This window comes from Lutjanus erythropterus, chromosome 1 (assembly GCF_056507025.1).
Source record: "Lutjanus erythropterus isolate fLutEry1 chromosome 1, fLutEry1.hap2, whole genome shotgun sequence".
Lineage (NCBI taxonomy): Eukaryota > Metazoa > Chordata > Actinopteri > Lutjaniformes > Lutjanidae > Lutjanus > Lutjanus erythropterus.
In genome coordinates this window covers 24,286,512-24,302,121 of record NC_139317.1, presented here as the reverse complement: position 1 = coordinate 24,302,121, position 15,610 = coordinate 24,286,512, and the positions used below count along the sequence as shown (strand labels likewise).

The 15,610-nt window shown below is 39.7% G+C and overlaps 2 protein-coding genes across 8 annotated transcripts in view; one reads left to right on the top strand and one right to left on the bottom strand.

Annotated features, from left to right (window-relative positions):
* On the bottom strand, positions 1-11,502 carry sltm (SAFB-like, transcription modulator). Its single transcript, XM_084717697.1, has 20 exons — positions 11,344-11,502; positions 9,477-9,564; positions 9,317-9,372; positions 8,656-8,683; positions 6,679-7,360; positions 6,038-6,081; positions 5,087-5,199; positions 4,556-4,705; positions 4,325-4,437; positions 4,084-4,244; positions 3,885-3,985; positions 3,717-3,773; positions 3,470-3,609; positions 3,184-3,364; positions 2,815-2,939; positions 2,327-2,500; positions 1,490-1,801; positions 1,231-1,366; positions 810-964; positions 1-715 (listed from the first exon to the last, which is right to left on the bottom strand). Exons 1-20 carry the CDS (start codon positions 11,476-11,478, stop codon positions 604-606), a joined length of 3,063 nt encoding a protein of 1,020 aa, XP_084573823.1. The 5' UTR covers positions 11,479-11,502; the 3' UTR covers positions 1-603.
* Positions 11,503-14,479: 2,977 nt separating this feature from the next.
* The window catches only part of rnf111 (ring finger protein 111), a 44,677-nt gene continuing 43,546 nt past the window's right edge, over positions 14,480-15,610 (top strand). For 3 of the 7 annotated variants that reach the window (XM_084717688.1, XM_084717637.1, XM_084717654.1), the window contains exon 1: positions 14,499-14,981. The gene's annotated coding sequence lies outside the window, so the exon portion shown is untranslated. Of the gene's footprint in view, positions 14,982-15,610 lie in introns of all 7 variants that reach the window. The other 4 variants (XM_084717645.1, XM_084717678.1, XM_084717670.1 and 1 more) reach the window with 4 other exon arrangements.

Genomic DNA, 15,610 nt, shown 5'->3' with positions numbered 1-15,610 from the left:
TAACAGACTTGAAAAGTTTATTTCAGAGTCACTGGGCTGTACGAAAGTCACCTCATGGCCCTTGAGAGGTATTTTGCTACAATGCAGGCTAGTTTACAGTTCAACATTGTTTTAGCAAAACCAACTAAACTTTACAAAACAGGACATCCACACCAAAATAATTAGTCCTATGTTTCCTCACAGAGAAACATCCAAATAAGTGAATGATTCCTGTCACTTCATGAGCTCTATAATACACTAAAATAAGACATATTACACAGGAAAACTGAGTGTGACACTAGGCTATTGAAAATGTACATACAACACTCAATTAGAGGAGAACCTGGTAACATCACTTGAAAACTTATTACAAAGACCTAGAGCTGTACAATATCTCTCTAAATATAAGTAAAACATGAGCACAGGGTTGCTTAATGGTAACAGCAGAACTGTCAGGGAAACCCTTCACTGAGGTAAACACTTTCTCTATACAAAATAAAATAGTGTCATCAACCTTGTGGCTACAAACGCGCCACCTAAAACAGCTGATATCCTAAAAAATAAGGAGTTCAGAAAAGTCTTCAAATTTTTCAGGTGCTTTAAAATGGCAGAATTTGTCAGCAGTTAGAACTGCCTTTGTGTTGTTTTGTAAGGCTTGAAGCCTCCCACGTTGCCGCCACTGGGAATGGAGTTGTTGGTGATCTGTACAATTCGATTCAGTCCAGATGAAGAGTGACTGCAGACAGAGAAACAGAGCCCAAGTCTTAGATGGCTGAGAACAAGGTCAAACTTGTCACTTTTGTCATCATCTGTTTGTAAATTTGGTGTACCTAGAAGGAGAAATCATGCTGCCACGGCTGTCTCCCATCCTGCGATTGTCAGGGAAGCCCCGTTCCTGGGAGCCTGATCCACCGTGCCACTCCTTCCTCATTCCCTGGTCACCGCCGTGACGTTCCACCACGACCTGCCGGCCTGAGCTGAACGGCTGCAGAAACAGGAGGTTTGGAGTCAGGATACAGTCTTATATGAATTGTGAAACGTATGTGTGAGCAACAGGCTGAAACTTCGCAGACTAGTTCTCAGATGAGTTCAGTAATATGAGATTAGTTGTGGACAAGCTCAAGCACCCTTAGTCTCCCGCACGCACACACTCCATTGCATGATAATGTTTTGCATGACCTGTCAATAGCCTTCAGCATCAGTACAAGAGGACTTAAGAGATGCATTCGAGTTTTCAGAGTTTAAGCTGACCTGATTACTCATCACCATGGGTCTTCCATCTCTATCATTGAAGCTGCTCCTCCCACGGTTGCTTGAGGAACCTCCTCTTAGTGAAGGACCTGGACCATCTCTGCCTGATCGCTCTGCACGCATGCGCATAGGTCCTCTGCTCAACCCATTAAAACAAAACCAAAATAAAACAAAGAAGTTAGTTTTCACTTATTAGGGAAGGGGAAAAAAAACAGTCAACTGATAATGCTTCTTGTTCAAAAAGAGCATTGTTCTTTACCGTATATCTCCTTTGTTGGAGTTCATGCCGCCATCATTCTTCCATCCATGGCCTCCATCCCTGGGTGAGCGGTTGTGTGTCATACTTGGCATCGTACCTCTGGCTCCCATGGGGCGATCATGCATGGGCACAGGACGCCTCTCATCTCTGTCCCTGCGGTCTGTGTCCCGGAGTTCTGCGCGTGGAGGAGGCGGCGGCTCAGCTCTGCGGACTGTTTCAAAGTTCTTCGGGTAGCGCTCAAAGCCAGAGCCCTCTCTGTGAGGAGCAGGGCGGCTCTTCTTCACGTCTGGCTCACCGTCAAACCGGTTGCGTCTAAACAAAGACCAACATGGATTAGTCACATCACAAAATGTAAAATTAGCAAGACGTAGCATAAAAGCTTTAACCTGTTGGGCCTGAAACACAGGGACTAAGTATTGTGGACCAGAGGAGATTACAAGCATTAGACATCACAGACACACAGCCCACAAATTTATGTCTGTTCCAACATATTCTGAAAGCTTTCTTTTGCAGTTGATACTTCTTAGTCCACACAGGTTACCTTCAACCTTGTAGTGCAACAAACTGTTACACTTCTTTTTACAACGTGTTACTTCTTTTCACAGCAGACATTTAAACTTGTTTTTGTAGGCGTAACCAACAGCATTAACGATGGCTCTGTTCTATTCAAGTGTCCTATTGAGTCATTACAGTGAGCCAGCATGGACAATACCAGGATGCTGAAACTGAACCACATAAACCTCTTCCAACTGTGCCAAAATACCTTCTTTGAAAAGGCCTCTTGTGACTGTTAGTGCTGTTGTACTGCCTCAGTTCCTGTAGTTTAAACACTTGTACCTGTCGTATGTGTTGGGTTGCTCTGCAGCAGGCTCTGGGAAGCGACCCCTCTCTCTGGGATTGAAGTTTGAAAAGCGGTTCTGCTGCCGGTTGTAGTTCGAGCCTTGATTCAAACGAACATCTGACTCAGACTGCATCTTCTTGTTACCATTCCAGTAGGGATCTTCTCTTCGTCTACATTAAATACAGACAAGAAGTCAACAAGGATAAATGTGGGTTCTCTGATTAGCGCAATAAATAAATTAATAAAAATCTGCAGTATGAATTCAATTAAAGTGAGACAAAATGGTGGTTTCTCAGTTCCATGGAAAATCAGGGCAAAGACTCCTTGATGATCTTTACTACGCAACATATCTTAAACAGATAAAATGCTAAAAATATCAAAGTTTATGAACCACTACTTTACAGAGTCAAACAATTTCCATCACAATTACACAACAGCAAAACAAACAACAAACAGCAAACAAATTTTCAAATTGTGTACATACCCATGATCCACCTCCCGGCCTCTTTTCAGGTTGTTTCTCTTTTCTTGTTCATAACGGAGCTGCTCCTGCTGCCTTCGTAGCTCCTCACGTTCACGTGCCAGGCGCTCTGCTTCTTTACGCCGTTCCTGGAAAAGTCCATATTAAAATGTAGTGATTTAAATTAATTACTAAAAGTCATGTGTACATTATACAACTACAGGCAGTAAGAAAATCAGCCTGAGCAGCTTTAACAGTTTTTTAAAGACAAATAAGATGCATTTGAAAAAAAGTCATACAGCTGTTTCCATCTGAGGATTTCCCTGTGAAAAGGTGTTTATTATTTTTATTTAATTTTTTTTAACTAGGTGAATTTGTTCATGCTTACTATACCTGCTCAATACGGATCCTCTCTCTCTCAAGCCTCTCCCTCTCCAAGCGCTCCCTTTCCAGTTTTTGTCTTTCCATCTCCAGTCTCTGGCGTTCCCGGAGGAGGTTCTCCCGTTCTTCACGTTCCCGTAACAGACGGACACGCTCCCGCTCCCTGCGCTCTCGTTCTGCAATTTCACGCCGCCTTAGAGAAAGAAAAAAAAACAACAGAACCATCCCTTGTGTTAGTAGATTTAAAATAAATGCATGTCTTTGGAATATATGTCTCACACATAGAATTTTAGACTACCTGCGCAACTCTACGGCTCTTCGGACACGCTCCACACGAGCCATCCGTTCTCGCATTCTCTGCTCCTTCATCTTTTCAAAAGGCAGGATGTCTTCGCTCTTGTTGGTGAAAGATCGCTGTTTGTCTTTCATCATCTCCAACTGAGTCAAGGGGAATAGAAATTAACTTTAAAAAAGCTCATTGGTGAAGCATGCTAAAAGCAAATACTACTAGGGTCTAAACATCCATAGGATCAAAAGTTTTATACCTCTTCGGGAGGAATCAACCATTTTGGCCGCCTTTGAACATTCATGTTGACAAAGGGCTGGAAAAAAAAAACATACCAAGCAGAATCTCAGTTCACATCCTCTGGTGACAAATCTAAAATATGCTTTAATTAATTTAAATAAATGTAATGAAACAAAAAAGTTCTTACTTTATCAAAATACCTTCCCCTTCTGAAAGGTCTCATTTTGCCAAAATTAGCATCTCCTTTGGGATGATGCACTGCCATCATCTTGCCAGGGCTCTTTGCCCCTAGAGAAAAATAAAAGATAAAATAATCAGAGAACAGACACACGCTTAGTGATTATCTAAACTGGATTTTCCAAATTATTGTAAGAAATTAAACCTACGTGCATGCTTTCTGTCATCTTTCTTAGAAGAATCTTGTCCCACATTTGATGAAACAGAGTCAGATTTTCCACTTTTGGCTTCCTGTTTCTTGGACAAGTCTTTGTCCTTTTCTGAAAGTTTATCCGATTTCTTGTCTTCTTTTTTGTAGGATGGTGGTGTTCTAAAATTTAAAGAGAACTAAGGGTTAATTGTGGCTTAAATCAACAAAGGATCTATTCTGAACTTTTTCCTGCTACTCACTTGTTAGTCAGTTTTGCCCCTGTGGAACTGCGCTTATCACTTGATTTGCTGGAATTTGTTTTTTCCTCCGCCTCCTTCTTTGAGCCCTCTTTTTTGAATGGGTCATTTTTGGCCTGAAAAACAGCAGTTACACAAATGATACAGGCCCATAATTTTTCCATGAGTACAAGGATAGCATTACATCAATCAAGGTCTCTTCAAAAACATTTTTAACTCTGCTTCCTAACTCACCCTTTCAACGAAGATCTGTTGTCCATGGAGCTCTGTACAGTCAAGGTGGGAGACGCAGCGTGTCACCTCTGTACTGGAAGACATCGTCACCAAGCCGTAACACTTTGAACCAGGGCTACGAGCATTTGTGACCACCTTGGCGCTCAAAACCTGTCAATAAATTTTTTTTCATGAAAAAAAAAAAAAGAAAGAAAAATAGACGCACACCCATAAACCCAATGGGACGGGTGCTTGACCACAAAAGTACCTGAATGGAGAAGGAGCGATCCGCACACCCTGACACTCCTGTTTAAAGTATTTATTTGCTTGTCGCTTCAAGCCTCAGACTCTTCCTCAGACTGAAGACTTGGAGAAGCAGTCTCAGAAAGAGCCTGATGCTTGATACACCGCGCAAAAACTTTAAACAGGAGATTTTTGGGGTGCTGATATCTCCTTCTCTGAACAAATTTTATTTCAACATTTTTCCAATAGAGGTTAAGTTTAAGTCAAAATAAGCAACAACTGATTCCAAAAAAACTGCATGTTATTTACCTTCCCATATTTGCCAAACAGGTTCTTTAGATCAGCTGCTTTGGTGTTTGAAGACAGGCCGCTCACCCATATGTTACGAGAAGAGCTGCTGTTGCTGCTACTGCTAACGACTCCTGATGAAGAGGTTTCCAAAACACATTGAACAGTCATTAAGTATTAAAAAAAAAAAACATCAAGTTGAACAAAATGAACAAAGCTTCCCTGGGTTTGACATAAAATAACTAGGTGTGTATCAGCACATGCATTTGTCCCAAACTGTTTCGGTATAGGACTGGAATGCACCTTCCTTGGTTCGGCAGACCCTCTGACCTTAACTGTCAAAATCAGCTATATATATTTATATATGTATAAAAAAACTTTCTCGAGTAGTATCACTGCTCCTTGTTAATTATAGTGAAAACAGACATGTGACATTGACATTCATGTCAAACTGTACTGACATTGTTCAACTGAAGTCAGGTTTGTCGGTGTCTGTGGAAACACTTCAAATGAGTCCATTTGTCAATTAGCAGAACAAAGGAAATCAGAGTGGAAGGTGAGTCCGTCTCCACACATCGTTCAGAAAGCTATAACTAACATAATTTAAGTGTTTATCTCTGTGGGTACATGACCACTCAGTCTAATAACATAAGATTAACCATCTAGTCAAAGTGCTTCAGCTCTGCTAGGATGCTGCTCTGACCTAATGACCGAAAAACTTGTGCTTGTTTATACAGAGTCAGCTTAGCATTACTGATATTTCTTATTTACTGACAAAATGTTTGTATTAAGTGCCTTAACCATCATCGTAAGAATTATCGACAGAATTATGAGCTATTTTCAAAATAAATGCTATTTTCTAAAAAAAAAAACAAAAAAAAAACATGACACTAAAAAGACCTACACACTGAACCATGAAATTTGTGTATGGTTATACCCCTAATAACAATAAATGAATATAACAATTCTTACCCTTTTCATCTTTTGCAGCTTTTCCATCTCTGTCTCTTGAAGAGCTACAAGGCAAATGTTGTAACAACAAACAAAGGAAATGAGTGAAGATAAATAAAACCCTGGTGTTAAGAGACAAGCACACATCTAGTGGAACAAAACACCATATTTTGTACTTTTCAGGAAAAAAGTCCTGTAGGCAAGGCGTAGATCTGAACCAATGTCTCAAAGGCTTCATTGCTTTTCCAGTGGTGAGATGGGTCAGGTTGTCAGCCAATTTATTCCCTCGACCAATGAAATCTTCAGAAGTCTGTTCAACTTCACAGTGAATCATTTGACCAAAAAGGAAAAAAAAAAAAAAAAAAAAACTGCCATCACGGGGACTAATGCTCTTTTACAATGCCTTGTGTAGAAACTGGAAAAGGCTTTAAAACTGCTGGAAAGGTCAAAGTAACAAAATAAGAGGTGTTTTCTCAGCTCCTGGTTAATGTCACAATTTAACCAACTTCAGGAAAATAAATCAAAGTAGTAAATGGCAGGATTAGGTACATCAGTGAACATTTCCCTTATGGCAAAAAAAATCTTGAGGCTACCCACAATGTTGCGTTCTTAGTGAGCTGGACTTGGTAGTAGTATCAAAGAACTGACATAGAAAGACAAACCTCTTTGCTTGACCTGATGCCCCAGTAGTGGAGGGGCCTTTCTTCCCAGAATCCTTTTCCTTATCTCCCGTTTCAGCTTTCTTCAGGGCCTCTTTCTTCGTGGGCTCACCCCTGGATCCGTCATCTTTCTTACCATCTTTGTGGGCCTCCGTCTCTTCCGCCTTCACGTCATCGTCTGGGCCCGTCTCAGCAGAGGCCTCTGGCTCATCAGTGCCTTTCTCAGCCTCTGGATCTGGAAGTTTCACATGTTTACCTGTTTCCAGGAGGTCGTCACCATCAACATCGAGGGTGATGGCATCTTCATTTTGGATAGAGACGGACAGGTGATCATCCTCTGCTTCTTTAGAGGAACCCATGGCTTCGGCATCCGTCTCAGCCAGTTCCGCCTCTGGCTCGGCCTCCCCATCCATCTCTGGGTCGGCGTCCTCATCCACCTCTGGTTCAGCATCGACCTCTGGCTCAGCCTCAGCATCCTCCTCTGGTTCAGCCTCCATCTCTGGCTCAGCCTCAGCATCCCCCTCTGGCTCGGCATCCACCTCTGGCTCCAGCTCAGGCTCTGAATCAGCCTCAGCTGCCACAGCTTCTGCCTCTGGTTCAGCCTCAGCCTCAGGCTGAGCAAGGCTGTCCTCGCAGGGTGCTGGCTTAGAATTTTCACGAGTACCATCATCTGTATCAGTTACATCTGAGGGATTTAATAAGGATAAACATGGCAAAAACACAACTTTTAACATTGACATGTCCATTGTTACTTGACCTAAAAAGTAGAATAGAAAGCACATTTAGTGTTAATGGTCATCGAGGGCGTAGACACCACCACAGGAAGACACAAAACACAAAATCTTCAGTGAACATGGGGGATGACTCAGTGCTCTTCATTTCTTGACACATGTTAAGTACTTGGTTCATAATTCACACTGAATGTGCAATTCCAGATGCTTCCTACAATGTGTGGCAGGTCTCGAGATGGGGATCTTGCAACAAAGCCTAAATGAGGAGGAACAACTCATCAGTTCATCCTTCTTCTCCAGCTGATCAGTCCATGGAAAATCATCCAAGTTTTAGGAAATCTTCAATATCTTCCAGTAGCTCTTCAATAGTCAATGTCTTATCAGCAGATTTTTAGAACACTCTGAAAAATGATTCACCATCAAATCCAACCTGCTGTAATAGGTCCAGTCAGTACACATCTGTGTACAAAGTCCCCTTGGTCACAACAGTCTTTGCCAGTCCTAGGCAATGCTGTATGTCAGATCTCTTCACTGCATACATCATGTTGGCAGGAATATGTGCAGTTTTGATGGACATCCGTGATGAATGTATGAAGTCTCTCTTGATCTTTCAGTAGCCTTCGGACGCAAGGCATCTTAATAAAGGGTTTCGTGGAGTCTGGCGGTCCTAGACTTTCTCAAATTCTGGCCACATTCACCGGCCATCACCTGACAAAACCTGTAATAAAGGTGTCCGTTGATTCCTGTGGTAAAGCAGTCATGTATTCAGACTTATCCAGTGCACTTGTCACTGGTCTGTCCACCGGTGTTGTCAATCAAAATGTCAACAGGAAAGTGCAATGATTCTCACTTATTGCTTGTGTGTGAACCTTCACTCTTCGTTTCCATGGGGAATGCCATTGAATGCCAGAGGCAAAGGGAAATCCACTGAAGCAAACAGAACTTTTCTTTAAAATATGTTGAGTTATCCAAGGAAATTGGGTCCCCGGGTCAAGGCTACCCACATCCAATGATTCATGTGTGTACCCGTAACAAAAAACTTGATTCAGTCTTCAGAGATTTCTTCAGGAAGCATGTCCTTGGTACTCCCTTTAGTGCATTATGACCTAGATAGTGCAGCAGCTAGCAGTAGTATGAAATACCACTCAATATATGTTATGCAGAGTTTCTTATCACCACACATGTTAGCAGCTGTAAAAAGGAAACAACCTAACATTAGCACTGGGCATTAGTACGCCAGCATACATACCTTTTTCTGATTCATACTCCTCAGTTTCCTGGAAAAGAAAACACAGAAGTGAGCTGACAAATTTCAATTCAATAAGCACAGGAACGAGAGGTAGTTAGACCAGGTGTACAGAGATAATTCACTGCATCAGTAATTCTCCTTTTAATAAAGGTTTAATTTCTATCTGAAAACTACAAGTCATATCTTAAAACTATGTGCTGACATGAAGAAGTTTAAGTGAGTGAGAATCAAGTTTGTGGTTTTGCATTCACTTATAGTGTGTTAAATGGGACTGATACAGGTCCAAATTAAGAGTGGAAACTTTGTAAACAGCAAATGTAAGGATGGTAACAATCATCTGAACTGCTACCCATCATACATCTTTTAGACATTCCTCAAAATTTGATGTCTTGGCAGCCAGTGAAACATTTGCTGGAATTGGACAGAAGTTTTAGCTAATTTCAGAGATGCTTTTACACAAACCATGGAATCCACTCTCATTACAGTAATCATGCTCACAATTAAAATATCTGTTGGAAACAATTCACTGGTTCACTGTACTCTCTGTACAGATATGCAACAAGAACAATTATAATAAAGTCTAGACATTTTGGAAAAGGAGGACAAAGGCAAAACAGCAACACCTGTGGCAAACATTAACAAAAATGTGTACCACAGTCACCTTGGATAACACATCTTCTTCCCCTGTGGTGTCTGCGTCTGAATCCACTTTCTTCCCTGAAAGATGAAATCAAAAATTGAAAAATCAACATGTAAAAAAAGAGAACATATTAACTTGCTTAACCACCCTGTCTCACCAATTAAATCAAAAGCAAGATTACCTTTAGCTTTTCCACCTTTCCGAATTGATGCGTCAGTGGGAGGCTGAGTTTGAAAGTTGTCTGGGTCACCACCTTCATCCTCAATAGCCTATAAAACAGACAAGAAATTTAATACAAGCACCCTAACACATAACACCATTACATAACACCATGCCTTGTTATTTTATTTGTCAATTGTATAGTCAACAACAAACTCATCCACCTGGTAAGACAGAGTGAACTGTGTCCCTGATATGATACCAGATTATAAAATAAATCCTATTAGTTGGAACCAGGGCCTTGTTTGCACCAACATGATGACTGAACGAGTCCATTCACCTCATCACTCTTGTGAAGTGTAAAAACTGAGTTCTTTTCTGCTGTGAAGGACAATATGCAAACCCAGAACATCAGTAATTAATCAAAGCCACGTAATGCTGATTCAATCACAACTACTGAGGGAGCTTAAATGTGCTTTACATTGCGGAAATTTTGACATTCTCTTATGAACAGCTTTGGACATTGAGAATACCATCTAAGAATGCACAGATATGAAATTATAAAACAATTTTTACTTTGAATGTTAAATCAGTCTATGTCCCAAAACTGCAAAACTAAATGTATATAAATTTGACAAGTGATTCAAAAGGATTTCAATCCAGTAAGTGCATTTTATATTGAACTCCGATTTCATCAACCCCCAACACTGTTTAGTTGCACATACCAAAATTAGAAAACCATTTAGATAAATTTCTTTCATATCAAATATGTTCAGATCATTCAATTCTATCAAACTCTACTGCTAGAGTGGCAAGGAGAGCTCTTCTCCAAGACCTAATCATTACAAGTATCACAAGACTTAGGTCAACTTTTTAATCAATATATAACACCAACAAACTGTACTGGACAGATATGAGTATTTTCATTAGAGCCAGGCAAATATCTGTATTTGCCTAGCACAGCTATATCAGTTTGTAAAGGTACTGTTGAATATGTTGTCCAGTATACATAAATTATTTAAACAACAGAATTCAGATAGCTTTTTTCCATTTTATAATCTTATAGATACTATGGTCTGTGTGTATTCTATTTATAATTATTAAATGTACAAGGCAGAGTTCACGGTTGCAGTTCCATGACATATATATAATATCTGCAGATATATCGATTTCGGATTTTTTTTATTTATTTATTCATTTTTTGCTATCAGTGTTGGCCCCAAAAATCCTGTATTAGTTGGGCCCTACATGTCATTTTAATTCCAAAATGTATTTTGTCTAAATTGCAAACCAAGTAAGTTTTGACATTCCTTTATCTATTCGGGTATTCTGGTTACACAGAAAAACATAACTGTTCTAGAGTGTAATATAGCTCATCGAGGTTCATAACACAAATTCAAATCGAAACACTAATCTGTTGGAACGTCCATTAAATCCTCACTTACGAGCATGTTGGTTCTGCGCGTATTGAATAAACCTACGCTTTCGTGCAAAATTTACAATAGTTAATGGCCAATAAGCACAAAGTGAATTAATTCAGCATACTACGGTCTTATTCACGTCATTCCCAGGCACATGAAGCCTGTACAGGCCTTTCGTATCTGTTTACTGCGTGCAACGTTAAACTAACATTGAATCGCAGTAATCGAGAATGAGTAGTTTTTTTCCGCTAATGAATGTGAAGCAATTTGCCCCCGGTTTAGTTAAGTTACATAACTTTAGCCAACAGCTGAGCCAGCGGTCATTTCAATGGTTAAACAGTGACTAGATAGCCTTGCAGGAAACTCACAACATTAGCTAGCTAGCTAACGTTAGCCTTAGCAACTGTGCATCGCATTCCCCAGCTCGATCAGCCTTTCCTCCACGAATTAGCTTCTCTTTTTACTTACTTGTCTCAGTCTTGAAAGAAGAACGCTTTTAACGCCAGTCGTGTCCAAATTCCTTTGCTTGAGCTCTGATTTAAGATCAACAACTCTTAATTCTGATATTTTCTTACACTCCGTGGAAATGGCACCCGTCGCCATTTTACCTCAAGATTACTACTGAGTCGTGCGCGCGCGCAGACCGTTTGATCACTTTCTTCGTCGTCGTCTTTTTTGTCGTCATAAAACGTCGCCGCGCCACCTACTGCGGCGGGGGAGACGGTGGATGGAGAGCCTACACGAAAACAAATCAGTGTTAGCGTTATTCTGGAAGCAAATTCTCAAAAAGAAAAATCCAGTTTAAACGCCATTCGGTCCATTCAACTATACCCGTTGCCTAATTTAGTGGAGAGTAAAAAGTGGGTTAACTGACAGAGTGTTAAACTTCTGTTCCCCTTTAAGGCAATATCACTTTTACTGTATCCAACACAGTTTCACAAGCACACAAGTTTACAAGTTTGTTTGTGAAACACAAGTTTCACAAGCCTCAGCAGTGCAATGGGCACAGATTTTTATTTGACTGTTTTACAAAAAAACAAAAAAAAACTGAGCGCCATTGTTTATAGTCTACATGAAAATTTCCATTGTAAAAAAAAAAAGTTAAACAGGCTGTGTAATAATTTGGAACATAATCTTTAGCAAAATAAACATGTAGCCAGCTGTTCCTAGTGCACTGCAGACTTGCCTTTTTTCTTCAGTCTATATGTTAGCACAGTGAGCTTTTTTTTTTTTCTGGGGACCAACTTTTTAGAAATGACGAACAATTGCAACCAAATTCACAATAGACCTTTTCAATAAATTCTGGGTTCATTTATTCATATATGAAAGTCTGTGACCATTTTTACTACCATTTCCACATGATCTTATAGTATCTTGACATTTTATTGAAGTCATATACCCATGCTGAAATGAGAAATAAATTCAGGCTGGGTTAACAGGCCATCTCATTGTTTTAATTTCCCCTTATCAGGAAAACAAAAGAGGGCATTTTAGCCTACTTCACAAATGCGACAAAATAAGTGCATTTAGATGGAATAAATAGGTTATCATATTTTCATCTAATCAGTAAAAACAAAACACATTTTAATGCTTCATGAAATGTATACAACAGATGCAAACCTTAAATTTGCAGAATTTCTTTGATAGTCTTTTTTTTATTTGAGGATCCAGACACAATTCCCTGTGACCCACCTATGGGTCTCAATCCAGTCTTTGGGAATGACAAACAACAGACAATATTCAGTTGATCCTCTTGTTGATCTGAAAAGACCTTTAGGCTTTCTGTCAGTCTAGACCCAATCCCAAACTTACCTCACCAGCCTCAAAAATGATTTGTGAGTCTGCTATTTCAAAATAGTGTTCTGAACAATATGGAAGTTCCTGCCTCATGTTGTCGTGCACCTGTACTTCCTGTACTTTAAAAGCCTTATTATTCATATTTTGTATGCCTTCCCTCTTTCATTCAGAGCATCAGCCCTTCACTTTCCTCATATGAAGACAGAGGCAGGCTCCTTGGATCTTCAGCTCCATCTAAGCTGTGAACTCTGCACCATAGGTCTCTGGTTATAGCTTATTATGATAGAAAATATATCTCTGGATAATATTATTCATAATGAAATATGACCCATTCATTTTTCATCATGTATTGGTGGTGACAGCTCACAACAATGAAAGACACAAATCCATTTTAATTCCATAATTCTACATACATACATGTGCTGCATCCCCTGTAAATCTCACATGCACATCAAATTCAATAACATAACACCCCAAAACTTGACATCAGTGAAACATGATTTGTATTCATATAATCATACTGAAATATTATCTGTCCAGTCCCTTACATTTCCCCCCATAAGGGATAACAAGATAACTATGGGGATGGGACATTCATTTAAATACCAAGATTATAATCTGTACCTTGTCAGAAATCTCAAAAGTATTCAAATTAAATAGTTTACAAAGAGAAAACTGCTCACAGTTTAAGGGGTCACATGTATGTGGCTTCTTATTATTTATGTCAGATAATGTAGTCAATAAAATTAAATTTCTTTTAAAAGGTACTGTAACATATTGCATATGAATGCATGTCTTATTGTTTAGAATTTTAATTGATTCAACGTATTTTTGAAATTAAAAAAGCAAAATTAATAGGTTGACAACCCTGTTGTCATTATACGTGGAGGAGTATTACACCTTGGGTTCCAGCTTAATTGAATAACTGGGTTGTGTAACAAAATTTAGTTTAGTTTTCAGGTTTCCAGAAACCGACCATAATTGAAAATGATCTCTTGTTTTTCCAAAACCCTGATGTGTACTGACATTCATAACATATGTCTATTTTTTTCTTCTTCATTCTTACAAAATTTCATTTGCCATCAATATTCACAAATCTTCATGCGGATTTTTTGGTGGAGTAGATATAATGTACATTTTTGTAACGTACTTCTTTGTTGTTTAGTTTGTTTGTTTGTTTGTTTGTTTGTTTTTCATTAAAGTTTGAGTTGATATTTATGACATTCATGATTATAAATCACACATTCATTTATACAAGCCTGTTTTAATTGAACATTTTTGCTTTATGAAAATGTACAAGTGGTTATTTGAATGAAATCCGTAAAAAAAAAAAAAAAAAACAACAACAACAACAACACAAATCTTTGTAAAGTAAATTTCGGGGACAGCAAATTTATATGTCATATTGTTTCCGAGATGATTAATGTGACTACACTGGATTAATAAATCATTGTTATGTCATTAATTGGTGCGATTGCACGTTCCTGAGAATCTGGAGGGGTTTGTCATGTTTTCACATGCCCGCTAGTGGGCGCGCTGGTACTTAGAATCGATTTAGGAAGATGATAGATGCAAAACAACGGTGCACGAACGAACATTATCATCATTACATGGGCTGACAAACCTATAATCACACAGAGCGTCTTGTGCTGTCTTGTCGAACAGAGGAAAAACAATGAGAAAGTGTTGTTTTTATTAACACCGTCTGCTTTGACATGTAAAGGGATTAACTCAAGCTGTCGCAAAGTGTCGTAAAGCAGCAGCTGGCTGGCAGCGATCTGGCGCCCCCATCCGGCGGTGAGAGCAACGACAGTGTTGTAGCCGTAGCCAGCGAACAGACGACCTGCTGGGTAAACAAGAGTGGATGCCTCGAAAGGCAGGAATGGCAACTTCGTCGAGGGCTAATAGTGAGACATTTCTCTCTTGTCAAATAGAAACATAATAGAGAGGTCGCACTACCTTTTAAGCTTCGACAGGATTCTTTTGCGGGTCAAAATGGCAGGGCATAATCGGGTATTTGCTGAGTGAAGTGGGACTAGCCTTTATGTTAGCTTAGCTCGTAGCCGTCCAGGGCCCGTTGCCTTCGATTTTGCTTCACGGATCAGCTCGGGACTGTGTTGTCAGTTTCACAATCCCAGCCACTAAACGTCCTCGGATCGCGATTTCTGTTTAGGCCTGCCGAGTTACAGTTAGGGTTAACATTTCGGTAAGTGCCCGTTTTCAACGCTTGTCATTATCTCCCACAGGATTTAACCTCACATGTTACAAAAAGGACGGTGACACATTTTGAAAAAAGGACTTAGACGCAGGTACGTGTTGTCTTTGTTGTCTTCTGTCTGGACTGGAGTATGTGTCAGGCTAGATAGCTAACGTTAGCTGTCCCGGTTGGTTATTCGTTAACATTATGATAATCTTAAAATAAGTTACTAACATTTTTTATATGCATATTTTAAGGCTTCTCTGTTATAACACGAGTTAATGTGGCCTGAGTCACTTCAGCAGCAGCAGCGTTTGTGGGCTACAGACAGGCAACAGCCCAGCTTATTGTAATTGTGAAGCGTTGTAGAAACTATGCTTAGCCTCAGTTTCAGGCTCAAGCTAAATAAATCTATGTAGCTTTGTTTTTGCTTGCCTAGTCACAGTGGTTTGTAGTCGTTTCACATAGATAAACAAACAGACAGACAGAAAGCACAGTGGGTATCGTTAGCAGCAGCAGCAGCAGCAGCTCAGCAGTCCTGTCTCAGTCAGTCGTACATCTTGAATTGGTCCATGTTGCCATTTCTGTTATACCATATATTTCCTGCTATAAGTAGCTGCGACTGGTTGACTGTATAACCTTTCGCAGCATCTCATAATTATGCTTATTTGGTCCTATTTGTGAAACATTTGTGTGATCCACCCTTGATTGCATGGGGATTTTTTTTGCCTCCAGGGCTGT

Coding starts and splice junctions, on each gene's coding strand:
- sltm (XM_084717697.1), bottom strand. CDS start 11,478: ATGGCGACGGGTGCCATTTCCACGGAGTGTAAGAAAATATCAGAATTA. Junction 9,373..9,476: donor GAAAGGTGGAAAAGCTAAAG/GTAATCTTGCTT, acceptor TTCATCTTTCAG/GGAAGAAAGTGGATTCAGAC. Junction 2,501..2,814: donor GGCCGGGAGGTGGATCATGG/GTATGTACACAA, acceptor TATTTAATGTAG/ACGAAGAGAAGATCCCTACT.